Here is a 25,973-nt window from a genome sequence, read left to right on the forward strand (position 1 = left end):
ATCTGAACTTTGACTCAAAATAATTCAGTGGCAGTTGGCAGGGATGAGATGGTTAGTGGATGAGGGAAGAGATGTAGTAAGGTTGGTCATGTATTTCTAACCTGGATGATGTGTGGAATGGGGTTCATTATCCTAGCCTCTCTTCTTTTGCATATGTTTGAAAATTTCTGTGAAAGAGAGTTTCAAAATGTCAGCGAAGCCATTGCCTTTCTCCTATTTCTAAAATAGCCATAATCTTCCTGGTCCCAAACAAAGGACAGAGAGTCTTCAGTCCTGATGTTTGGCCTAGAAACTTACCTCAGCACAGACCCCTCGGCCCAGAATTCTTTTTCTATAAGCATGAGAGGTAGAGGTTTAATTCTCCTCTTTAGCACAGACTATGACCCACTTTTTTTTTTAAAGATTTATTTTATTCACCCCCACCCCCACCCCCCGTTGTCTGTTCTCTGTGTCTATTTGCTGCAGGTTCTTCTTTGTCCATTTCTGTTGTTGTCAGCCCCTCGGGAATCTGTGTTTCTTTTTGTATCATCTTGTGTCAGCTCTCCGTGTGTGCGGGCCATTCCTGGGCAGGCAGCACTTTCTTTCGCGCTGGGCGGCTCTCCTTACGGGGCACACTCCTTGCACGTGGGGCTCCCCTACGCGGGGGACACCCCTGCATGGCAGGGCACTCCTTGCGCGCATCAGCACTGCTCATGGGCCAGCTCCACATGGCTCAAGGAGGCCCAGGGTTTGAACCGCAAACCTCCCATGTGGTAGGCGGACGCCATAACCACTGGGCCAAGTCCGCTGCCCGTATGACCCACTTCTAACGAACAGAATGTAGCAAAAATGATGGAGACTCCAGGCTAGATCATAAAAGACATTGTGGCTTCTCCTGTGCTCTCTCTTGGATCACCTGTTCCAAAGGTAACAAAGCCAGCTGCCATAGCATGAAGACACTCAGCCCTGTGGAGAGGCCCACGTGACAAGGAACTGAAGCCACCTGCCATGTGAGCAAGATTCAACCAGCCTGTCAAGTCTTACGATGGCTGCAACCCTGGCCGACAACTTAACACAACGGCAAGAGAGACCCTAACCCAGAACTACCCAGCTAAGCTGCTCCTGAGTTCTTGGTCCACAGGAAGTGTTAAGCAATAAATATTTATTGCTTAAGCCACTAAATTTTTTGGGGGGTGATTTATTATGTAGCAATAGATAACTAATACTTCCAGCAATAGAAGATATAATACATAGATTATGGCACATCCACACAAGGGTATACTATGTAGTCATTAAATATACTACTTTTCATTTATATTTAATAGCATGGGCAAACGGTTATGATGGAATAAAGTTCCATCATTATTCCATCAAATGTACATGAAGTATAAGTAAATGACGTCAAAATGTACATGAAGTATAAGTAAAATGTGAGCTAAATACACATACAGAGGGGAAAAAAAGATAGTAAGGAAATGTACCAAAATGTTTAATGTAGCTATTCTTGGTTATAGGGTTAGTTTTAAAGAGATACTTTTTAGTATTTTCCAAATTTTCTACAATTAGTATGTATCACCTTTATGAGAAAAAAATTTATTTCGTTTTTCAGAGTCGGTTTAATACCTTTATTTATTTATTTTTTTAAAAGATTTTATTTATTTATTTATTTAATTCCCCTCCCCTCCCCCGGTTGTCTGTTTTCTGTGTCTTTTTGCTGTGTCTTGTTTCTTTTTCCGCTTCTGTTGTCGTCAGCGGCACGGGAAGTGTGGGCGGCGCCATTCCTGGGCAGGCTGCTCCCTCCTTCATGCTGGGCGGCTCTCCTTACGGGGCGCACTCCTTGCGTGTGGGGCTCCCCTACGCGGGGGACACCCCTGTGTAGCACGGCACTCCTTGCGCGCATCAGCACTGCGCATGGCCAGCTCCACACGGGTCAAGGAGGCCCCGGGGCTTGAACCGCGGACCTCCCATGTGGTAGACGGACGCCCTAACCACTGGGCCAAAGTCCGTTTCCCGGTTTAATACCTTTAATACCCATGGATGGGGCTACCCTTCCTCCACCGCAGCTCAGGGGGAGGGCAAGTATGGCTAGGCTGAGGAAAGGGATCCCGTAGTTTTCTCTTTGGACTTTCCCCAAAGTTTATGTGACCTAATTTAACATTATTTTGTTTCAGTATACACAAAACCACTTGTACCTTCCAGCCCCCAATCCCTACCTCATTTTTATATTCTTGGTATAACATCTCCCAGTGCAGGAAGGAAGCTTCTTAAGATCTCAGATCAGCCCCAGGAATCTGCAGGAGAGTCCTGTGGTACTTATCGTCTTAGAGAGTTTCCAGAGGCAAGGACACTGCTTTACGTGTCAACTTGTCCTGTCAAAATTGTGTGTGCTTTCCTGCTAGCATGTGCAGAACTGGGATTTGATTCCAGTGCCAGAGTCTGTGCTCTTAACCATACTAGAGATGTCTCTGAGATGTGATAAGCCTAGGAAGTGGACGTGGATATCCTTAAGGGCAGAGGGACCTTTGAAGACCTGGGGGAAACTTAACCTTAAGTGATTCTGGCCACACTACCATTCTATCCCAAGTTATGCTAGTAAGCAATGAGCTCTAGGGTGGGATTTGAAATATATATATATATTTCTCCATTGAGATAAGTAGCAAGGTCTTCAGAAGACAAGTCCATGGGATTTCAGCCTGTAAACTTTTTTTTTTTAGGAGGTACCAGAGATTGAATCCAGGACCTCGTACATGAGAAGTAGCAGATACTCAAACCACTGAGCTACATCCATCCCCCAATGAGAGCTGGTTTTTTGTTTCTTTTTTTTTTTTTTTCAGATTTATTGAGAAATGATTCACACACCATATGATTCACACATTTAAAGTACCAGTCAATGGGTTTTAGTATATTCATGGATTTGTGCAACCATTGCCACACCCACTTTTAGCACATTTTCATCACCTCAAAAATAAACCTGAACCCTCTAGTTATCACTCTCCTATCCACCCCATCCCTCCCCAGTCCTAAGCAATCACTAATCTACTTTCTGTCTCTATACATGTCCCTATTCTAGACATTTCAAATGAATGGAATCATATAATATGAGGTATTTTGTGATTGGCCTCTTTCTCTTAGCTAAAGTTTTCAAATTCATCTAAGTTGTTGTGTGTATCAGCACTTCATTCCTTCTTTTTTAATAAATCAATTTTATTGATACATAGTAATAAAGCATATAATTCATCCAAAGTATACAATCACGGGAAGCAGACTTGGCCCAGTGGTTAGGGCATCCGTCTACCACATGGGAGGTCCGCGGTTCAAGCCCCGGGCCTCCTTGACCCATGTGCAGCTGGCCATGCGCAGTGCTGATGTGCGCAAGGAGTGCCCTGCCACGCAGGGGTGTCCCTCGCGTAGGGGAGCCCCACGCACAAGGAGTGCGCCCCATAAGGAGAGCTGCCCAGCGTGAAAGAAAGTGCAGCCTGACCAAGAATGGCACCGCCCACACGGAGAGCTGACACAAGATGACGCAACAAACAGAAACACAGATTGCCGTGCTGCTGGCTGACAACAACAGAAGCAGACAAAGAAAGAACATGCAACAAACGCAGCAAATAGACACAGAACAGACAACTGGGGTGGGTAGGGGAGAGAAATAAATAAAATAAATCTTTAAAAAAACCCACAAAGTATACAATCAGTGGTATTTGGTATAATCATATCGTTGTACATTCATCACTTCAATCATTATTTCAATAATAATAATAATAAGCAAAAAAACCAAAATTCTTCACCTCTCAATCTCTCTCTGTTTCCCCTGCTGTATATAGCTGCTATTTCTGGCTATTCTTACACAATTATTTATTTATTAACAGTTTTATTGAGATATATTTACATACCATATGAGCTATCTAAAATGTATAATCAATGGTTTTTAGTATAATCACAATGCTGTGCATTCATCATCACAAAAAATTTTAGAATTATTTCATTACTGCAAAAAGAAAAACACTACATCCCTTAGCATGCCTTCCCTAGCCCTAAAATAACCACTAATCAAATTCCATCTGTATAAATTGATTTATATTTACATTTTATATAAATGGAATCATACAATATGTTACACAATATATTTAGTTCATAGTAATGCAATCATACAGTATTTGTCCTTTTGTGTCTGGCTTATTTCACTCAACATGAAGTCCTCCAGGTTCACCCATGTTGTCATATGCTTTACAACTTCTTTTCTTCTTATCGTTGCATGATATTCCACCGTGTGAATAGACCACAATTTGTTTATCCATTCATCTATTGATGGACACCTGGGTTGTTTCCAACTTTTGGCAATCATGAATAATGTCACTATGAACGTCAGTGTGCAGATGTCTGTTTGTTTCACTGCTCTCAGTTCTTCTGGGTATATACCTAGTAGTGGTATTGCAGGGTCACATGACAAATCGATATTTAACTTCTTTAGGAACTGCCAAACAGTCCTCCACAGTGGCTGTACCATTCTGCATTCCCACCAACAGTGAATAAGTGTTCCTATCACTTGTAGCTCTCTGTCTTTCTAATAGTGGCCATTCTGATAGGTGTGAAATGATATCTCATTGTAGTTTTGATTTGCATTTCCCTTATATTAGAGATGTTGAGCATTTTTTCATGTGTTTTTTGCCATTTGTATTTCTTTGGAAAAATGTCTATTCAAGTCTTCTGCTCATTTTTAAATTGAGTCGCTTCTCTTTATTGTTGAGTTGTAACATCTCTTTATATATCATGGATATGAAACCCTTATTGGATATGTGATTTCCAAATATTTTCTCCCATTGAGTCGGTTGCCTTCTCACCCTTTTGACAAAGTCCTTTTTTGGTACAAAATGTTTAATTTTGAGGAGGTCCCATTTATCTATTTTTGCTTTTCTTGTACATGCTGTGGGGTAAGGTCCAAGAAACCACCACCTGCTACAAGGTCTTTTTTTTTTAAAGATTTATTTTATTTATTTCTCTCCCCTTCCCCCCACCTCAATCCCGTTGTCTTCTCTGTGTCCATTCACTGTGTGTTCTTCTGTGTCCGCTTGTACCTTTGGCGGCACCGGGAATCTGCATCTCTCTTTTGTTGTGTCATCTTACTGCATCAGCTCTCCGTGTGTGCGGCGCCACTCCTGGGTGGGCTGCGCTTTTTTCACGCAGGGTGGCTTTCCTTGCAGGGCATCCCCACACGGGGGCACCCCTGCATGGCACAGCACTCCTTGCGCACAGCAGCTCTGCGCGTGGGCCAGCCCACCACATGGGTCAGGAGGCCCTGGGTATTGAATCCTGGACCCTCCATACGGTAGGCAGACGCTCTATCAGTTGAGCCATGTCTGCTTCCCATGCTACAAGGTCTTGAAGATGTTTCCCTACATTTTCTTCTAGTATTTTTATGGTCCTGGCTTTTATACTTAGGTCTTTGATCCATTTTGATTTAATTCCTTTATAGGGAATGAGGTAGGGGTCTTCTTTCATTCTTTTGGTAATAGATAGCCAGTTCTCCCAGCACCATTTGTTGAAGAGACTGTTTTGTCCCGTTAACATGGACTTGGTAGGTTTGTCAAAAACTGGTTGACCATAGAGGTGAGGGTTTGATTCTGGGATCTCAGTTCTATTCCACTGATCGATGTTTTTGACATTTTTATGCCAATGCCATGATGTTTTGGCTATATTAGCTTTCTAATATGTTTCAAGTTCAGGCAGTGAAATTCTTCCCATGTCACTCTTCTTTTTTATAATGCTTTTGGCTATTCAGGTGCACTTTCCCTTCCAAATGAATTTGGTAACTACCTTTTCTGTTTCTGTAAAGTAGGCAGTAAAAATTTTGATTGGTATTGCATTGAATCTATAAATCAGTTTGGATAGGATTGACATCTTCATTATATATAGTCTTTCAATCCATGAACACAGAATGTCTTTCCATTTGTTTATGTCTTCATTAATTACTTTTAGCATTGTTTTGTTGTTTTCTGCATATAGGTTCTGTACTTCTTTGGTTAAATTGATTCTTAGGTATTTGAGTCTTTGTTGCTATTGTAAATGAAAATTTCCCCCTGATTTCCTCCTTGGATTGTTTGATACTAGTGTACAGAAACCCTACTGATTTTTGCATGTTGATCTCTGTCCTACCACTTTGCTGAACTCATTTATTAGCTCAAGGAGCTTTGTTGTAGACATTTTAGAATTTTCTAAGTATAGGATCATGTCATCTGCAAATAGTAAGACTTTTTACTTCCTCTTTTCCTATTTGGATGCCTTTAATTTTTTTTTTTCTAATTGCTCTAGCTAGAACCTCTAGAACATAGTGGAATAACAATGGTGACAGTGGGCATCCTTGTCTTGTTCCTGATTTTAGAGGGAAAGCTTTCAACCTTTCCGCATTTCATATGTTGGCTGTGGGTTTTTCATGTATGCCTTTTATCATATTGAGGGATTTTCCTTCTGTTATTATCCTTTGAATTGTTTTTATCAAAAAAGGATGCTGGATTTTGTTGAATGTCTTTTTTGCTTCAGTTGAGATGATCATGTGTTTTTTTCCCTTCAGTTTGTTAATGTGGTATATTTTGTTGATTTTCTTATGGTGAACTAGCCTTGCACACCAGGAATAAATCGCTCTTGGTCATGATGTATAAGTCTTTTGATATACTGTTGGATTAGATTTGGAAGTATTTTGTTGAGAAATTTTGCATTTATGTTCATTAGAGAGATTGGTCTGTAATTTTCTTTTCTTGTATTTTTTTTCTTTTTTTTTTTTATTGACTTTGTAATAATATTACATTAAAAATATATATGTGAGGTCCCATTCAACCCCACCCCCCCACCTCCCCTCTCCCCCCCCCCAACAACACTCGTTCCCATCATCATGACACATCCATTGGATTTGGTAAGTACATCTTTGGGCACCTCTGCGCCTCATAGACAATGGTCCACATCGTGGGCCATACTCTCCTCCATTCCATCCAGTGGGCCCTGTGAGGATTTACAATGTCCGGTGATTACCTCTGAAGCACCATCCAGGGCAGCTCCATGTCCCAAAGTTTTCTTGTATCTTTATCTGGCTTTGGCATTAGGGTGATGTTGGCTTCATAAAATGTCTTAGGTGATTTTCCCTCCCTTTCAATTTTTTGGAAGAGTTTAAACGGGATTGGTGTTAATTCTTTTTGAGATGCTTGGTAGAATTCACCTGTGAAGCCATCTGGTCCTGGACTTTTCTTTGTTGGGAGATATTTGATGACAGATTCAATCATTTTAAATGTGATTAGTTTGTTAAGTTCTTGTATTTCCTGTAGCATCAGTGTAAGTTGGTTGTGTCTTTCTAGGATTTTGTCCATTTCATCTAGGTTGTCTAGTTTGTTGGCATACAGTTTCTTATAATATGGTCTCTCTCTCTTTTAAAGATGTATTACTTATTTATTTATTTTTCTCCATCCCCTCATTGTTTTGCATTTGCTGTGTCTGTTTGCTGTGTGCTGGTCTTGTTTTTTAGGAGGAATCAGGAATTGAACGCAGGGCCTCTGATGTGGGAGGGAGGCACCCAATTGCTTGAGCCACCTCTGCTCCTTGCCTTTGTTATGTCTCTGATTATGTTTTCCTTGTGTCATCTTTTTTTTTTTTTTTAAGATTTTTTTTTTTTTTTTTTTATTTATTTAATTCCCCTCCCCTCCCCCGGTTGTCTGTTTTCTGTGTCTTTTTGCTGCGTCTTGTTTCTTTGTCCGCTTCTGTTGTCGTCAGCGGCACGGGAAGTGTGGGCGGCGCCATTCCTCGGCAGGCTGCTCCCTTCTTCGCGCTGGGCGGCTCTCCTTATGGGTGCACTCCTTGCGCGTGGGGCTCCCCTACGCGGGGGACACCCCTGTGTGGCACGGCACTCCTTGCGCGCATCAGCACTGCGCATGGGCCAGCGCCACACGGGTCAAGGAGGCCCGGGGCTTGAACCGCGGGCCTCCCATGTGGTAGACGGACGCCCTAACCACTGGGCCAAAGTCCGTTTCCCCTTAAGATTTATTTTATATATTTCTCTCCCCTTCTCCCCCATTGTCTGCTCTCTGTGTCCATTCACTGGGTGTTCTTCTGCGTCTGCTTGCATTATCCAGTGGAACTGGGAAACTGTGTCTCTTTTTTGTTGACGTCAGCTCTCCATGTGTGCAGTGCCACTCCTGGGTGGGCTGTGCTTTTTTCACACAGGATGGTACTCCTTGCACATGGGATACCCCTGTGCAGGGGCGTCCCTGCATGGCATGGCACTCCTTGCGTGTGGCAGCACTGCGCATGGGCCAGTTTACCACACAGGTCAGAAAGCCCTGGGTATCGAACCCTGGACCCTCCATATGGTAGGCGGGCGCTCTATCAGTTGAGCCGTGTCTGCTTCCCTCCTTATGTCATCTTGTGTCAGACTGCTGCGCCTGCCTATCTTTTTTAGGAGGCACCAGAAACTGAACCTGGGACCTCCCATGTGGTAGGCAGGAGCCCAGTCACTTCCCTCATAAAATCCTCTTATGATCCTTTTTATTTCTCTAGGGTCAGTCATAACTTCCCCCTCTTTCATTTCTGATTGTATTTATTTGCTTCTTCTCTCTTTTTCTCTTTGTTAGTCTAGCGAGGGGTTTGTCAGTTTTCAGTTTTATTGATCTTCTCAAAGAACCAGCTTTTGGTTTTGTTGATTTTCTCTACTTTTTTCCCCTCAATTTCATTTATTTCTGCTCCAGTCTTTATTCTTTCTTTCTTTCTGTTTGCTTTGGGGTTGGTTTGTTGTTCTTTTTCTAGTTTCTCTAGTTGTTCAGTTAAATCCTTGAGTTTAGCTCTTTCCTTTTTTAAAAAAATGATTTATTTATTTATTTCCCCCCCATTCTTGTTGTCTGCTGTGTCCATTCACTGTGCATTCTTCTGTGTCTATTTGTCTTCTCTTTAGGCAACACTGGGAACCAATCCAGGGGCCTTCCAGAGTCGGAAAGAGGTGCTCAATCTCTTGTGCCGCCTCAGCTCTCTGGTCTGCTGTGTCTCTTATTGTTTGTCCTTTGTGTCTCTTTTTGTTGTGTCATCTTGCTATGCCAGCTCTCCACTTGGTTCAGCTTACCATGCAGGCCAGCATTTCATGTGGGCCAGCTTGCCTTCACCGGGATGCTCTGGGAATCAAAAACCCTGGACCTCCCATATGGCAGACAGGAGCCCAATCACTCGAGCCACATCTGCTTCCCCTTCTTTTTTTTTTTTTTAATCATATTTTTTGAAGATACATAGATCACAAAAAATACCCCACACCCCACCCCACCCCACTCCTCCCACATTAATAACCTCTTTCATCACTGTGGCACATTCATTATATTTGGTGAATACATTTTGGAACACTGCTGCACAGCAAGGATTACAGTTTATATTGTAGTTTACACTCTTTCCCAGTACATTCAGTGGGTTATTGCAGGATATATAATGTCCAGCATCTGTCCCTGCAATATCATTTAGGACAGCTCCAAGTCCCAAAATTGCCCCCACATCACATTTCTTCTTCCCTTTTCCTGCCCCCCTTCTTTTTTAATATCAGTTTAGGGCTATAAATTTCCCTCTCAAGACTGCCTTTGACTTGCAGCTCCTACCCTCTGGTTTGTTGGACTTACCCCAGCCAGCTAACAGGGAGGATAAGAAGGTCAACCACCACACCAGGGAGCCAAGAGTGCCTACAACTGCAAACAGGAGAACTGCATCCATCATCCAAGTGTAATCTAAGCACCCTCTCGACACAGAGGTGGAGTGGACATAACCATCCCAGGGTCCACAGAATGGAGGAATAGAGTATGGATTAGATTGGACTTACTAATACTCTATTCTGGAACTAATGTGATTAGTAGTGGAAGTAAATGTAACACTGAGATGGAGAAAGTGGCCATGGTAGCTGCTGAGGGTGGGGAGTGGGAAGAAGAGATGTGATGTGGGGGCATTTTCAGGACTTGGAGTTGTCCTGGGTGGTACTGCAGGGACAGTTACTGGACATTGTATGTCTTCCCATGGCCCACTGAGTGGACTGGGGGAGAGTGTAAACTATGGTGTGGACCATTGACCATGAGGTGCAGCAGTGCTCAGAGATGTATTCACCAAGTGCAATGAATGTCCCATGATGATGGAGGAGGTTGTTGTTATGGGAGGAGTGGGGTGAGGGGGTTGGGGAGTATATGGGGACCTCATATTTTTAATGTAACATTAAAAATAAATAAATTTTTTAAAAAAGACTGCCTTTGCTGTATCCCATAAAATTTAATAAGTTGTGTTCCTCATTTTAATTTCTCTCAATATATTTATTGATTTCACTTGTAATTTCTTCTTTGACCCACTGATTATTTAGGAATATATTTAGCCCACACACATTTGCAAATTTACCTCTTTCCAGTCTATTATTGATTTCCAGTTTATTCCATTATGATCTGAAAGGTGCTTTGTATAATTTCAATCTTTTTATATTTATTGAGAGCCACACTGTGCCCTAACATGTGGGCTATCCTGGAGAAAGGTCACTGGGGACTTGAAAAGAATGTATAGCCTGCTGAGTTTGGATACAACGTTCTGTATATGTCTGCTGGGTCTAACACATTTATCATATTGTTCAGGTTCTCTTTTTCCTTGTTGATCTTCTGTCTAGTTTTTCTGTCTCATGATATGAGAGGGGTGTTGAAATCTCCAATGATTATTGTAGAGATGTCTGTTTCTCCCTTCAGTTTTGCCAGAGTTCGTCTCATGTTTTGGGGCACCCTGGTTAAGTGCATAGGTATTTATGACTGTTCTCTCTTCCTGGTGGATTGTCCCTTTCATTAATATATAATGACCTCCTTTATCTCTTACAACTTTTTTGCATTGAAAGTCTGTTTTGTCCAATATTGGTATAGCTGCCCTTTCTCTTTTTTGGTTACTATTTGCATGGAGAATCTTTTTCCAACCTTTCACTTTCACCTGGTTTGTATCCCTGGGTCTAAGGTGAGTTTCTTGTAAGCAGCAAATGGATGGCTCATGTTTTTTTATCTATTCTGTCAGTCTGTATCTTTTGATTGGATAGTTTATCCTTTCACATTCAATGTTATTACTGTAAACACATTATTTACATCCACCATTTTATTCTTTGGTTTTCATATGTCATATTGTTTTTTTTTTTTAAGATTTCTATTTATTTATTTATTTCTCTCCCCTCCCACCCCCCACCCCAGTTGACTGTGTCCACCCGCTGCATCTTCTTCGTCCGCTTCTGTTGTTGTCAGTGGCACGGAAATCTGTGTCTTTTTGTTGCGTCATCTTGTTGTGTCAGCTCTTAGCGGTGTGTGCGGCACCATTCCTGGGCAGGCTGCACTTTCTTTCACGCTGGGCGGCTCTCCTTATGGGGTGCAGTCCTTGCGCATGGGGCTCCCCTACGCGGGGGACACCCCTGTGTGGCAGGGCACTACTTGAGCACATCAGCACTGCGCATGGGCCAGCTGCACACAGGTCAAGGAGGCCCAGTGTTTGAACTGCATACCTCCCAAGTGGTAGATGGATGCCCTAACCACTGGGCCAAGTCCGCTTCCCACTTTAATGTGTTTTTGATCTCACCTATTGTGTCTTTCATTCCTATGAGCTCTGTTACTTTTCTATTCAGGATTTCAAAATCTTTGTGTTTGCTCAATATCTTCTTGATGTTGTCTTTAGCCCTATTGTCTTTCAACTCATTAATTTGATTTTGGAAATTTGTGTGCATCTCGTTAATTAGTTTTCTTAAATCCTGTGTCTTTTCTGGGGTTTGATATATTCCTTTTCTTGGGCCACATCTTCCATTTTCTTAGTATGGCTCATAATTTTTTGCTGATGTCTGGGCATCTGATTAGGATGGTAGTTTACTCAGATGTTCAATTTCTTTCTTTTTTGTAGGGATTTAGTGGTGGGAGGCTGTGTGTTACTGCTGCTTTTTGATTCTTGGTTCAACCTTGATCATTTGGATTGTCAGTTGCTCAAATTGGGCCCTGGACCCAGTAATGGGCTGCAAACCTGCTTCCTTAGGCCTTGGGAAGGGAGGCTTTAAAGGCTGGAAAAAGCCTCTCTTATTTACTTTTTTTTTTTTTTTTTTAACAAATAGAAGTTGCTGCCTTTAATTTAAAAGCATCCAATAGTTATTATTAAAAAAAAGAAAATAGGGCATTCAGATGCTCAGTTGGATATCTTCAGATCTGCTGGCCCTGGCTCCACACCCATGGCTGACTCAATCACAACATTCTGGATTCTCAGACAACAGCTGTCAGCTAAGACAGGATAGTGGGAGCTGCACACCTGTTCCAGCAAAGGATCCTCCTAGAGTCTTGAAAGTAGACATCTGGGGCAGCAGCACCATTGGAAGCCTTGGGTTTTAGATGAATGGAGGTCAGGCTGATGCTGTTGGGGTGTCCCTCATAGTCAGGGCTTCGGTGGGGCTGGCTGCTGGAGGAGATATGGCTGTTGTCCTCTCAGGCCATGCCCCATGTCCTGGAGATGCTGATCTGGTCCATGGATTACAGGGCTTTGCAGTAGCAGCCCTGGAGACCTCCAGCCAGAAGCTATTGCAGTGGGACCCTTGATCCTCTTGTACTTCTGGTTGGATACCAGCTTTTGAGAAGGACACTGAGCAAGGCAGGGGCTATCCAATACTTTCCTCTTGAGCAGGAATTGCTCAAGTTTTGCAACTGCTTTTGTCGGGGGGGGGGGGGGGGGTCATCCTGCAGCCTTTGTGGCTTTTGAGTTTGCACTCTATGCTTTAACCCAGCCTTATCTGGGTACTTTAAACTCCATGGTGAACTCAAAACAAAACGAAACGAAAACAAGGGTGCTGATGTGGCTCAGTGGATGAGTGCCAGTTTCACATATATGAAGTCCTGGGTTCAATCGCTGGTCCCAGTACTTAAAAAAATAAAAATTAAAAATAAATAAATAAATAAATAAATGCTGATTTCTCTGAAGGGATCAACAATTCAAGAAGTTTTTTTTTCCCCCAAACATTTAGGCTGCTGAAAAATCTTTGGCTCAAGGACTGCTTATTGCTTTCTCAACCCAGGCTTCATTTTCTGGGGCTACTTCCTGGTCCCTGACAAGCAGACCATTGTAGCCGAGGGCCCCTCATCGCAATACTGCTGCATTTGGGTCCTGGGTTGCTCTGCAATATCTTTTTTTGCTTGTTTTTTGTTTTTTCGTTCTTTTTTTTTTTTTTTTTTTTGCGCCCGGGGGTTCCCGGCGGACTCTGAGCACCTCGGCGCCCCGGGCCCGCCTAGGAAGGCGGAGTCTGGGGGAGAGCGGAGGCCCGGCCCCGCCACTCCCCACGGTCCCGCCCGCCCCGACCCCGCGGGCGGACGGGCGACCCCCAAAGGTCTTTAAACCTCCGCGCCGGAGCGCGCTAGGTACCTGGACAGGGCGGCGGGCGAGAGAAGCCGGCCACCGCCTCGACGCGGGCCCGGGCCCGTGCCGCCGGCGGACGCCCCGCGAGGCCCCAGGCGCCGGGAAACGAGACCCGGCCCGGGGGCGAACAGCAGCTCTGCAGTACCTTGCTGAAAACCTTGCCCCAAGGACTGCAGTGGTGACCTGGCCACTATTTGGGGAGTAGCCTGCTGTATCTGAGAGCACAAGGACTGACCATTAATTTAAGGATACTGACTCTGCTACTGCTGCGACTGAAAGGAGGGCAAATATTGCCCTAGATTTTGGTGCTTCAAGGGCTTTATAAGCTGTTCCTGGAACAGTGACTTCTCTAGAAAATTCTGAGGCTGTTGAGGCTGCTGCAGATGACATCCCCATCCAGTCTGCTGTTGTCCTGGCAATAATGAGTAGTGATAACGGGCCATACTCTGCTTCTCCTGCTGGTTCCACTCCATGAGTTTTATTAACATAATTCAAAAGGAAGGGGTTTGCATGCTGGCTTCTCCCTACCCCAGGCCTGTCCTTGACAAAATAAATCATAGAAGATGTATAAGGATGAGTATAAATTGCTGAGCTGTAGCTTAGAAATGGGTAGGCAGGAGAAGATGCATTTCCTGTGTCACCTTGATTCTCCAAAGCATAGCCCAGTTCCTTTTTAATGCCTGGGATCCCAGAGCCACCTGAATACACCTGCTGAACAGTAAAACAGTTTCTTCAGAGAGGAGCTGCCAGTGCCAGGTAGCAGAACCTCCTGGGTACAAGAGAAACTCTGATCAGCAGTGCATTTTTGGGGCTTTAGCCTGGGCATCCAGGGGGCTTAGAAGTGGGAGACCTTGGCCAGGGTACTCGTGTAGTTTCCTAGCATCAAATAGTTTGCATCTCTCTCTAGGTGGTAGTTGGGCTCTTTTGTTCTGGAACTAGTTATCAATTATGGACACATGACAATGGCTTGTCTGGCCAGTTCTCCTCTGGTTGTAGAATCAGGGTAAGAGTTCTCTATAAATGATCTGTTAAATATGTTCAATTCTTCCTTAGTAAATTTATGTCTTGTGTTTCCTTTTCTGCTTCCCCATTTTGTTCTTGCTTCGTTATGACTATCCTCTTCAGTTGGGGAGCTTCCAGAAAGTCAGTGTGTTCTGCTTCATGGTCATCACCCTCTCCATGGGCTACTGCACATAAGAGCCACAGCATCCAGGGAGCAGCAAGCGCTCTACTCAGTGCAGGATCCACCACCTTACTTACTTACTTTTAATTTTCTTGAGTGCACTTCCTTGATCTGGCACTCTTTGGCAGCCCTCACTGTTCAATGCCTGGTTGCAGTATGTTTGCTGCTACACAGACAGGATCAATGTGATAGAGGTTCCTGCCTGGGGGCTAAGAGACTTGTAATTCAAACTTTCTCAGAGACAGTTCGCCTGCCTTCTCTGGCAGGCCCCTCCCTTTTCCTGGGTAGGAAATAATTCCACTTCCCTCTGGGGAACAACCAGTTCGTTAGTAGAGAGGAGATTAGGAGGGTGGGATCTTTTTAGTCACGAATTATTTAGTTTCTTGCTGGCTCCCAAGGCATGGCCTCACCTGGCCTGGAAGGGTTCCTGAGACACAGCAGACCAAATTTGTGGGTCAAAAGCTGAGTCAGCTTCTCTCCACTTTCCTGGTGCAGTGGATCCTTGGAGCCCCCTTTGTCTGTAGCTGACTCAGAGGCCTGAGAATTCTGAAGTGTCTTTAGTGTGGGCAAGTGCAATAGGCAGTAGAAGCGGCTGGTTTCAATTCACAGTTTAGCTGTTGTGATTTCCCTCCTTTGTCCCTCTCTCTTCCCTCTCACCAGACTTTGCCTGGTGTCCTAAACCCTAGTTCGTTTTCCAGGCCTGTCTTCTAGCTACTTTTCTGGGAGAGAAGAGAGTCCCGTGTCTTTCTAGTTCACCACCTTCCCGGAAGTTCTCGTTTGTTTTTCTTTTAGGAGGTACCGGGTATTGGACTTGGGACCTTGTACACAGGAAGCAGGCATTCAGCCACTTGAGCTACATCTCTCCTGGGTAAAGCGTTTTACGTATATGCTTTGGTTACCTCCAATTTCCTAGTATTTCCTAGCATTTGGTTCATACCGCCTCAGAGAAAACAAGATAATTAGAGGGAAGTGAAATGCAAAATTTGGTAAAATTCTACCTCTTCCTCTAAGCCCATTCCTCTGGCATCCCATTCCAGATTCCTTATGCTCCTAACTCAGGGCTTTAGGTCTCCTACATTCAGTAGATTCTTTGCACTTAATTTGAATCTTTGCCTCTGTGTGACTTATTTTTTAACTCCTGTACTTTAATTTCCCCCTTTATCAAATGGAGATAATATCTGTCCTGAAGGTTGTTGTGAGGATGAAAACAATGAACATATATACAGCAGTAAGCACAATATCTAACCAACTGTTACTCCTGTCTATCTTCAAGGATTGTCTGTTGAATGCAAGAAGAGTGGCTCATCTGCAAATGCTCCGAGGTCAAATAAAAACCAAGCACTATTTTTTTTTATATTGAAATGAAATTCACATAACATAAAACTAACCATTTTAAAATGTGCCATTCAGTGGCATTTAGTACATTTAGTTACATTCACAACTTCTACCAAACTCCTATTAAAGTTCCAAAAAACTTCACCACTCAAAAAAGTTAAAACCCCATATCCATTAAGCAATCACGCCCCAGTTCCCCTTACTCGCAGTCCCTGGCAACCACTTACCTGCTTTCTTTATGGATTTACATATTCTGGATATTTCACATAAATGGAATCACAATATTTGCCCTTTTGAGTCTGGCTTCTTTCAGTTAGCATATTGTTTTTGAGGTTCAACAAATTGTAGCATGTATCAGTACTTCATTCCTAACTACGACTGCTTAATAAATAATATTCCATGGCTTGTATACCCAAAACTGAGCACTCTTTAATAACTTTTGTTGGTTCAGGCAAAGACCTTTCCCATTAGTTTTTTTTTTTGTTGTTGTTCTTTAAAGATTCATTTTATTTATTTCTATCCCCTTCCCACCCCCCCTGGCCCAGTTGTCTGTTCTCTGTGTCCATATGCTGCGCGTTCTTCTTTTTGTCTGTTTCTGTTGTTGTCAGTGGCACGGGAATCTGTGTTTCTTTTTGTTGTGTCATCTTGTTGTGTCAGCTCTCCGTGTGTGTGGCGCCATTCCTGGGCAGGCTGCACTTTCTTTCACGCTGGGCGGCTCTCATTATGGGGCGCACTCCTTGCTTGTGGGGCTCCTCTACACAGGGGACGCCCGTGTGTGGCACAGCACTCCTTGTGCACATCAGCACTGCTGTGGGCCAGCTCCACACGGGTCAAGGAGGCCAGGGGTTTGAACCGTGGACCTCCCATGTGGTAGGGGGATGCCCTATCCACTGGGCCAGGTCCACTTTCCTCCCATTAGTTTTTTAGAAGCTTCTCAGGAATGTTTGGTTGGCTTTGGTAAACTCCCCTCCCCACAACTTATTTCTGAGATTACTCCCTTTTTTACTACCATCATAAATGGCATATTACCTGAAGTGGCGTCTCTGTCACACTTCTCCTCTGCATACCTGACCTGAAATAAAGAGCTTAGCTCAGTGCTACTTACTACCGAAATCCTGAGTAACTGTCTTGGTGCTTATTACCAACTAGTTCTTACAGGTGCCATCCTGGCAGACAGAATTTTCTGTGTGGGCATGCCATATCATACTTTATTTAGCGAAAGTGGAGTTTTCAGTCTCCTTTTCCTCCTACCTCTCCAGCAAGGAAGAATGAGATAAAGGAACTAATATTTCTAGAGTTTCTACAGTGGACCTGGCTGACTGACCAAAGCATGGCATTCATTTTATTTAATTTTCCCAGTAACCCAAGAGAAAGGTAGCATCTAGCTCACTTGACAGATGGGGAGCATGACTCAGAGGTGGAGTAATTTGTTTACAGCACCACAGCTACTAAACAGCTCCTCTGGACTCTGAAGCCCTTGTTCTCAGCGTAATCACTCTGCCTCCCTCGAATTCTTACCTCCTTCTGACAAAAGCTACCTTTAAGTAAATCATATTTCTAAAAACTGAAAGTTAAAGACTTGATTTGAATGATTAAATATATATTAGGTAAGCTTCCTCCCAGTCAAAAAGAGGTAAATATATATATACATAAAACTTGCCACTTTTTAAATTTTTAAATTTTTAAAATTTCTCCTCCCCCTTACAGCTTGCTTGCTGTCTGTTCTGTGTCCATTTGCTGGGGGCTCTTCTGCGTTCTCATTTGTCTCCCTTCTTTTTGTTGCGTCACCGTGCTGAGTCAGCGCTCCGCAGTGTCTGTAGCCCGGCAGCGCTCCGCGGTGTGCAGCTGAGCCTGCCTTCACGAGGAGGCCCTGGGACACGAACCAAGGGCCTCCCATGTGGTAGATGGGAGTGCATCTGATTGAGCCACAGCCGCTTCCCACTTTAGCCACTTTTAAGTGTATTCAGTGTATTAATTATTCACACAACTGTGCAACTGTCACCACTACCTATTTCCAAAACTCTTTAATTAACCTAAGTACCTCTGTGACCATTATGCAGCCCCTGGTAACCTCTAACCTACTGTGTCTCTATGAATTTGCCTATTCTAGATATTCCATATAAATGGAATCAAACAGTATTTGTCCTTTTGTCTGGCTTATTTCACTTGGCATGTTTTCAAGTTTATCCCATTACAGTATGCGTCATCCTTTTTTCAGGGGGTGGGGGAGGTATCGGAGATTGAACCCAGGACTTCATGGGAAGTAGGCAGTCACTCGAGCTACATCCGCTCCTGTCATTCTTTTTTTTTTAATCCCCCGCCTTGCGGCTTTTTGCTTGCGTCTGCTCTGTGTCCATTCGCTGCATGCTCTTCTGTATTTTTTTAAAAATATTTTTTACTTATTTCTCTCCCTTCCCCCCCCCCAGTTGTCTGCTGTGTCCATTCGCTGTTTGTTCTTCTGTGACTGCTTCTATCCTTAGCAGTGGCACCGGCAATCTGTGTCTCTTTTTGTTGCATCATCTTACTGCGTCAGCTCTCCGTGTGGGCGGCGCCATTCCTGGGCAGGCTGCACTTTCTTTCGCACTGGGCGGCTCTCCTTATGGGGCGCACTCCTTGTGCGTGGGGCTCCCCTACACAGGAGACACCCCTGCGTGGCACCGCACTCCTTGTGCGCATCAGCACTGCACATGGGCCAGCTCCACACGGGTCAAGGAGGCCCGGGGCTTGAACCGCGGACCTCCCATGTGGTAGACGGGACGCCCTAACCATTGGGCCAAGTCTGCTTCCCTTCTGTATTTTTCTTGTGTCGGCTCTCCACAGGGCTTGCAGGCCAGCAGCACTCTGCCATCATTCATTTTTTATTTTTAGGTACCCAGGCAGGCACTAAACCCAGGACCTTGCATGTGTAAAGCCGGCACTCAACCACTGAGGCACACTGGCTACCGAGTTGGTTTATTCCTTTTGTCTTGGTTGTTCATTTTTGTTTTTTCAGGAGGCACCAGCAACTGAACCCGGGACCTTCTATGTGGGAGGCAGGAGCTCAACTGCTTGAGCCACATTGGCTCCCATCATTCATTTTTATGGCTGAATAATATTCCATTCTATGTATGAACACATTTTGTCAATTTATTTATCCATTCAACTCTCAATGGATACTTGAATTGTTTCCACCTTTTGACTATTGTGAGTAATAGTGCTATGAACATTGGTGTAGAATACCTATTTTCAGTTCTTGGGGAATATACCTACGAGTGGAATTGTGGAGTCAAACATTAAGTTTTTTTTTTGAGGAATAAAAATAGTTTTTAAATGCTTCTTGTAGTTTTCCTGTTGAATAAAGAAGTATGACCACTCTGATAGCAAGTTAGCAGATGCAGAGTTAAGGCCTGGCAAGTGGTCACAGTCATTAACAGGAAAGAAAAAACCGAGTGTTTAAGTAGCAGCAAGAGTGAAAAACAAAGCTTGTTTTAGCAGCAATTTCAATGCCTATCAACTTTGACATTATATTAAAGTTCTAAATCTGAAACACTAGAGGTTGATCAGGACACTTTCTGGAAGTAATTTTTTCCAAACTTTATGTATCATGACAGACTTGACTGCTTATGCAAGTTGAAAGTCTATGCCTGAGTTTTAGAATTACAGAAATGTGTTTAAAGTAACTAGGAGCAGTTTGCTAACACACTCAGAACAGTATCTGTCACAGAGTAAGCTCTCTGTTAAATTTGTTAAATACATATACAAATTTGGCTATTGGCATGTTCAAAGTCATGGATAAATAAAAAGAAATCTTGATTTTGTTTCTGATATGTATTTTTCTTTTGTAGGAGATACTGGGGATTGAACCCAAGACCTCATGTATGCAGCACACACTCAGTCACTGAGCTTCACCCACCCCACTTCTGACTGCTGTTTTAGGAGCTTAAAGTTTATGCTGTTCATGGTGGATTTTAAAAATCTATCTAATTTGACCCTATCATTGCATGAGAAGATGAAATACAAAGAGGCTTAGAATGACCTCTCAAATTTATCTGAACCTAAATCCAGGGTTTTCTCCACTATTCCCAGCAGAACTTTATCAGGTCTTTTATTACCCCTCTTCAGTCTCTTAGGGAAAAAGAATGATGTAATCACTTCAGTAAAGATTAAAAAATCTCCTGGCATAAGTGTATTGCTTTGGTCTTTTCCGAATACTTTTGGAACACCATGCTATTGCCATGTGCCTCCTCTGCCACGTGTTTTATACTTTTCTTGAACAGTAGGACTTTTGCTCTAGTTCCAATAGTTTTTCTTACACTGTTCTCTAATAAAAAAGGTCTGCAAAGTTTAAATAATCTCAAACCCCAACCAAAAGTGATTACAACTAAATTGAAAACAGATACACTATGAATTCAGGAACACTCTATTTATTAGGTCAATAATTCATTTTTAGCAATACAAGTACAGAATATATCACATTGCTGGTTACAAACATACTTAGTATGGTTTAATGGTTACAAATAATGGTGGGCACTACAAGTCGGTGAGAATGACAGGAAAGGTCATTCTGACATACCTTAGATATTTCTATAGAAAGTACTGTGGCACTATTAATGGGGATTTTCACATAAAGAGTTGTTAATGATTGGCTTTTAATTGTTCCATTAAGACATTTTTACTTTAAGCCTATTAAACTAAAATCCCCTGTTGCTTAATGAAGTATAAAAATAGTACTGACCTGGTAATATTTGATAAAATGTAGCATTCATTCACATCATAAAAGAACTAAACTGAAAAATTTTAGTTACCATGGCAACATATCTTCCCATAATAAGAACATACAGAAATGAATAATGTTACACAAATGGTACCTGCAACAGTTATTTAGTGATCCAACACTTAACTTGTGCACCACAGACCAAGTTTTCTAAATATCCATATATATAGTAAATATTTTAAATCTTAAATTTTACTTTCGAAAAAGAATGTGCACTTCAACAATCTAAGGCCACTCATGCTACAGATACCTAGGATTGCGATTTAAGAATAGTATTATTTAATATATCCTAAAGCACACTCCTTCAGATCACCATTAGGATAAAACCAGTTTTCTGCCTAAAACATTCCTGAGATTTTGGGACAAAAGCACTATTAGTGTTCAAGCTGGAGATTAATACAGATAAAGAATTTCCTGGCAAGAATGGAGGTCCTCCAAAGCCAAGAGTGAAATGTGAATTGACTTTTAAAGCAAAAATAAACATCTAAAAAAAAAATTTGTACTTATGTAAATAAGCACTTTTCCAGTAGTAACTCTGCCATCCAGAATAGTTTGGAAGCAGTAAGGCTATGAACCCTGTGAAAAACAAAAACAACAATTGGTAGGATATAAAACTTGCTGCTCTTTCAGTGTGTAGAGTATCTGCCATTCTTTCAATGTGTAGAGTATTTGCCAAAAGTGTCAATGATGTTTTAGGCATTTGTTTACTGTTCAGCATTGTTTGTATTATAAGTAGCAGCCAACTGGCACCTTCAGTATTTATAAGATTGCAGCCTCTGTACTTAATTTTAAAAAAATTATGAACTCTTCCTAACAGTCTAGGAGCAAAGGTTTTTGTCAAATCCTTTATTTTTACAAATGAAAGCATACCTGGGTAAGGATTACTTCAAAAGCTGGAGTGAATTCATTTCTAACTGAGCAGAGACACAAGATTTGATGGTAAAAAGTCTTAATGCTGTGGGCAAAGTCAGCTTTAGGGACCCATAAAGACTAAGGTTTAAGAGACCCTAATCACTCCATTAAACTGAATGCTGGAGTGACTGACCACCTGTGTGGCAAGTGTTGAGTGTTGACAGAGCTCCCTGATGCACCCAATTTGAGTAGCACCAAACTTTAGGAAAAAGACTGACCAGGAGAGAAGAAATTAAAGTCAGGGAAGAATGGGACTCAAGTCTCTTTAGCTGAACTCCAGAAAAATCTTCAAGTTGGTCTGGAATTCCTTACCATACAATCCTACCCTCTGTCAAAAGTTTGTGCAAGCTATAGGTTATTGTTGAGGTAAATTTTGTTTTCTTTGAGGTTTTGTTTTTTTTTTAACCTATAAATCATGGCAGCATTCTTCTCTAACTTTCTAAAGTATCCCTACTAGAAGGATAAATCCATCAACTAAAATTAGGGTATTATTCTTTGTTCAAACCAGAATAACAGCATAGTAAATCATATCACTAACAAACTGGTGATCTTTTTTCTCAAACTGTGTTTGCATTTAAAAGTGTATGGACTTACATTAAAGCGATAGTTGATAAGGGGAAATTGATAATAATGATGTTAAAAATAAAACAAACAAAACTGACTGCCACTTGACATTGTGACCCCGTGTCCTAAGCTTCTAAATATTTTGTTGCTTTATCACTGAGTGTCAGCTAAGTCAAGTTCAGATCAAATTAGGGAGGATGAAGCCTTAAGTCACTTGGTTGATTTTATCCTAGGAAGTGCTGTATGTGCACAAAACAAAAAAAAGTTATATATTTAAAAAAACACCAAAAAAAACTTCATATGGAAACAGAAGTTTCAAAATATTTATTGAACAATTCACCATGACATTCCTATACCACAAACATACCACAGGACTCTAAATAACCAATGAAAGCAAACAAAGCCTATTCTGAAAATATCTTTGGATATATTAAATATATAGGCCCATGAGGATAGAGCTCAGTAATTTAAAAATGTTAGTCCTGGTCATACAGACTATTTGGTAATTGATAAAGAGGTGCCTCTTGGCAGTAGGTAACTGGGAGGAGGACCAACTTTAACCACAGGCATGCCAATTTATTCTTTTCAGATTTTAGAAAGAAAGTAATTCAATTTAAGGAATAAACCCAGGTTTCTAAATCACAAAGCTATTATCTTAGGGTGTGGGCTTGCCTTACTTCTTTAGGTACATCCCCTAATCAAGTCCTTCCTGCAGACTTACAAGCATAGGCTCATAACTAACAAGACTGCAAATAACAGCTTTAAACAAGATTATAGTAGGGGAGTTTAAAAAAATGTTAAAACTCAAATTTATTTGAAATCTCCAGTTAATTTTTCGGTATACAATGTGGCAGATAGTTTAGATTTTTCCCCCTCCCACTAAACATGCTGCATGTTAAAAGAAAATCAAAGTTCAACACACATCCACTCACCCACAGACTACTCCAAGCTTTAGCCAGGAGCATCATCTCTGACAGCCGACCGTGAACCCCTGTAAAATAGGGGGGAAAACCCAGATTCTTAACTATAGAGGCACCAAATGGGTCACTATAATAAGAATTGAGGTAACAGCAAAAGACCTTTTAATTTCTTGGATTGCTACATGTCACAACATCTCCAATTTGAATATACCTCAACATTAAATAACCTAACTGGCTTAAAGGAAAAAAAAAAAAAAAGAAAATCAAAACCCCAATAAACAATTTTGTGAAACAGACATATCATTAGGGGATCTTTCCATTTGATTCCTAGATTTCAAATAAAACTACTTAGCTGTACATTATTATTTACCATAAAAATGAAGGATTTCCAAGACTTACTGTATTTTTTGGGCATTTGTTTTTCCATTAATCTGCACAAACTATATAGTAACCCGAAATCCACATCCACATATATGCATTATTTCATGACTCTTAGCCAATATATTTGTTAATTGCATTATTAGGGTAATATTTAAAATGAGGGGAATGGCTGCAGCAGATATTCAGAGACCTGTTAATGGCACTGTCATCTGTATACCTCGACTAAAGATACGCCATTGAAAATTTCCCAAATTGCCTAGTTTGGTATCTATTACATGGATGTAAATTTTGCATCATCACTTTTCATTATACATCTAAATGAAATCACTCTATTGATAAAAGTATATGCAAGGGCTAAAATAATATAAAGCCTCTGGTCCAAATAACCACCTTCTACATCAGGCTGGTCCTTTTTAGATACTCCTGGTCCTGTTAGCAAATGCTATCAGAACATCTTGCATTGTTGTACCAAAAACAAAAAAGTTAAAACTGCTGGTCTATCAGATCTTCTATTACTTACAATCAACACTGGTCCAGTTCAGATGAATCTGAAAGTCCTTCCCTTGTAATACAGCTCTGGAGTGGCTGTGTCCACTTCTCTGGGTAAGGTACCCAAACCTAAGTCAGGATGTCCCTGTTTTATTAGTACTTGTGTTAACTTTTCTATACTGCATATAAAGACAATCCCCATAAAATTTCTTTACAATACAGTATTGAATACCTTCACATGGAAGAATTATATGTTAAAAAGTTGTTAAAATCATCCTTACATAATAAGAATGCAACTCTTTTAAACTCTTAAATAGTTTTATTTAGGGGTTCTTTTTTTCTCTCAGGCTTTCTGAAAAATGAGTTATTTTTTAAAAGGGAAAAAAAAAAAGATTTTCTCTTGTTTGTTCTACTAGGTTGCAAAATGTGGGCCAGACTACTTATTATACATGCGGTACATGCTGAATATAACTGAATATATGCTTATTCCTACGGACACTCTGCAAGATAGGGATCACCCAAATAGGGTCTTCAATGGACTGGACCAGTGTTTCAATGCAAATTCCAGCCCCCAAAACAACATGGTTTTGATTTCACAGTATGAATTCCCTGGAATCTGGGAAAAGGTAAATTAAATTGGTTAACTGAGGTCCTTCCTCAGCAGCTCGGTCCCTCAACATTCTGAGAAATCAGGAAGGACTGCACCACTTCTTCAGTGGACTGGGGGCTGGTGTTGACATCTTCAAGAGCATCAGTGACTGAATACTGCCGATCTCGCAAACGGTTCCAGTTAGACAGAACATTGTGATATTCAAACACTTTCTCGTAATTTCCAATGGAGTTATAAAGCTTAATGAGACCTCGGTAATCATACTCTAGTCCACTGTAGCCTTCACCAAAGAGTTTCTTCCCTGAAAATAACACAAACATTTTTTTGAAAAAGAAAAGCTCAAATAATGAAATAACAAGAAGTTTCTGTAAGATGAGATACAAGTTCAATTCTTTAAGTAGGGAAGCTTGATTTTATTCCTTTGAAAAGTGCTCCCCTCCACAACCCTGTCAATTTTTCTTATCTAAAGCTGTTGTCCTCACTAGGAATTCAGAGACTGGAAGACACCTAAAAGTAAAGAATGGCAGAACCTCCAACAACAGGAACTATACATGCCCAAAGTTATTCACTGCAGCACCTTTTGTAACTATAAAATATTAGAAGCAAATGAGCATCCACAGGAGAATGAGTCAATCAACTCTGGTATGTACACTCAACAAAGTACTATGCAGTTTGGAATTAATGAGGAAGCTCTCTAAGAACAGACATGGAGTGATTTCCAGGATACTTTGTTAAGTTAAAAAAAAGGGGGAGTGGATGTGGCTTGAGCAGTTGAGCTCCCAGGTTTGGTTCCCAATGCCTCCTGAGAAAACAAAAATGAACAAGCAAAACGAATGAAAAATCAACTCAAGGAAGCCGATGTGGCTCAGTGGTTGAGCACCGGCTCCCTACATATGAGGTTGAACGTTCAATCCCCAGCTTCCTGTAACTCAAAAAAAAAAAGTATTAAGTGTGCTACCATTTGTGAAAGAAAGAAGAAAATAAGAATATATTCACATATGTGTTTACTTGTGCAAAAATATATATAGAAAGGATAAACCAGAAACTAATGAGATTGGTTATGTACAGGGAGGGGTTGGGAACTGGATAGAAGAAATTAGGGGAAATCATACTTCTCAAAGCATACATTTTGTGGAGGTCTGACTTCCGTAACCATGTTAATATTTTACATATTCAAGAAATTAATGAACAAAGATGGGGGATATTATAATATAAACATAAACAACTGACTGCTTTTAACTTATTTTTAAATTCTGCATATAAATTTAAATAATTTTTTAGATCTTATAAACATATATCGAAGATGAAATAGGCCATTTTAACAATTTTTAAGTGTGCAATTCAGTGGCATTATTAGATTTACAATGTTGTGCTATCATCACCACCATCCATTACCAAAACTTTTCCAGCATCCCGAACAGAAACTCTGTACCTAATTAAAGCAGTAACTGCCAT

The 25,973-nt window shown here is 41.5% G+C and overlaps 1 protein-coding gene across 1 annotated transcript in view; it reads right to left on the reverse strand.

The window, feature by feature from the left end:
- Positions 1–20,276: 20,276 nt before the first annotated feature.
- The window catches only part of APPBP2 (amyloid beta precursor protein binding protein 2), a 69,037-nt gene continuing 63,340 nt past the window's right edge, over positions 20,277–25,973 (reverse strand). Inside the window, exon 13 of the mRNA XM_004450304.4 lies at positions 20,277–24,819. Within this exon, the coding sequence (XP_004450361.1) occupies positions 24,566–24,819 (254 nt within the window). The 3' untranslated portion in view covers positions 20,277–24,565. The remainder of the gene's footprint in view (positions 24,820–25,973) is intronic.

The sequence above is a fragment of the Dasypus novemcinctus genome, chromosome 21 (genome assembly GCF_030445035.2).
Source record: "Dasypus novemcinctus isolate mDasNov1 chromosome 21, mDasNov1.1.hap2, whole genome shotgun sequence".
Classification (NCBI taxonomy): Eukaryota; Metazoa; Chordata; class Mammalia; order Cingulata; family Dasypodidae; genus Dasypus; species Dasypus novemcinctus.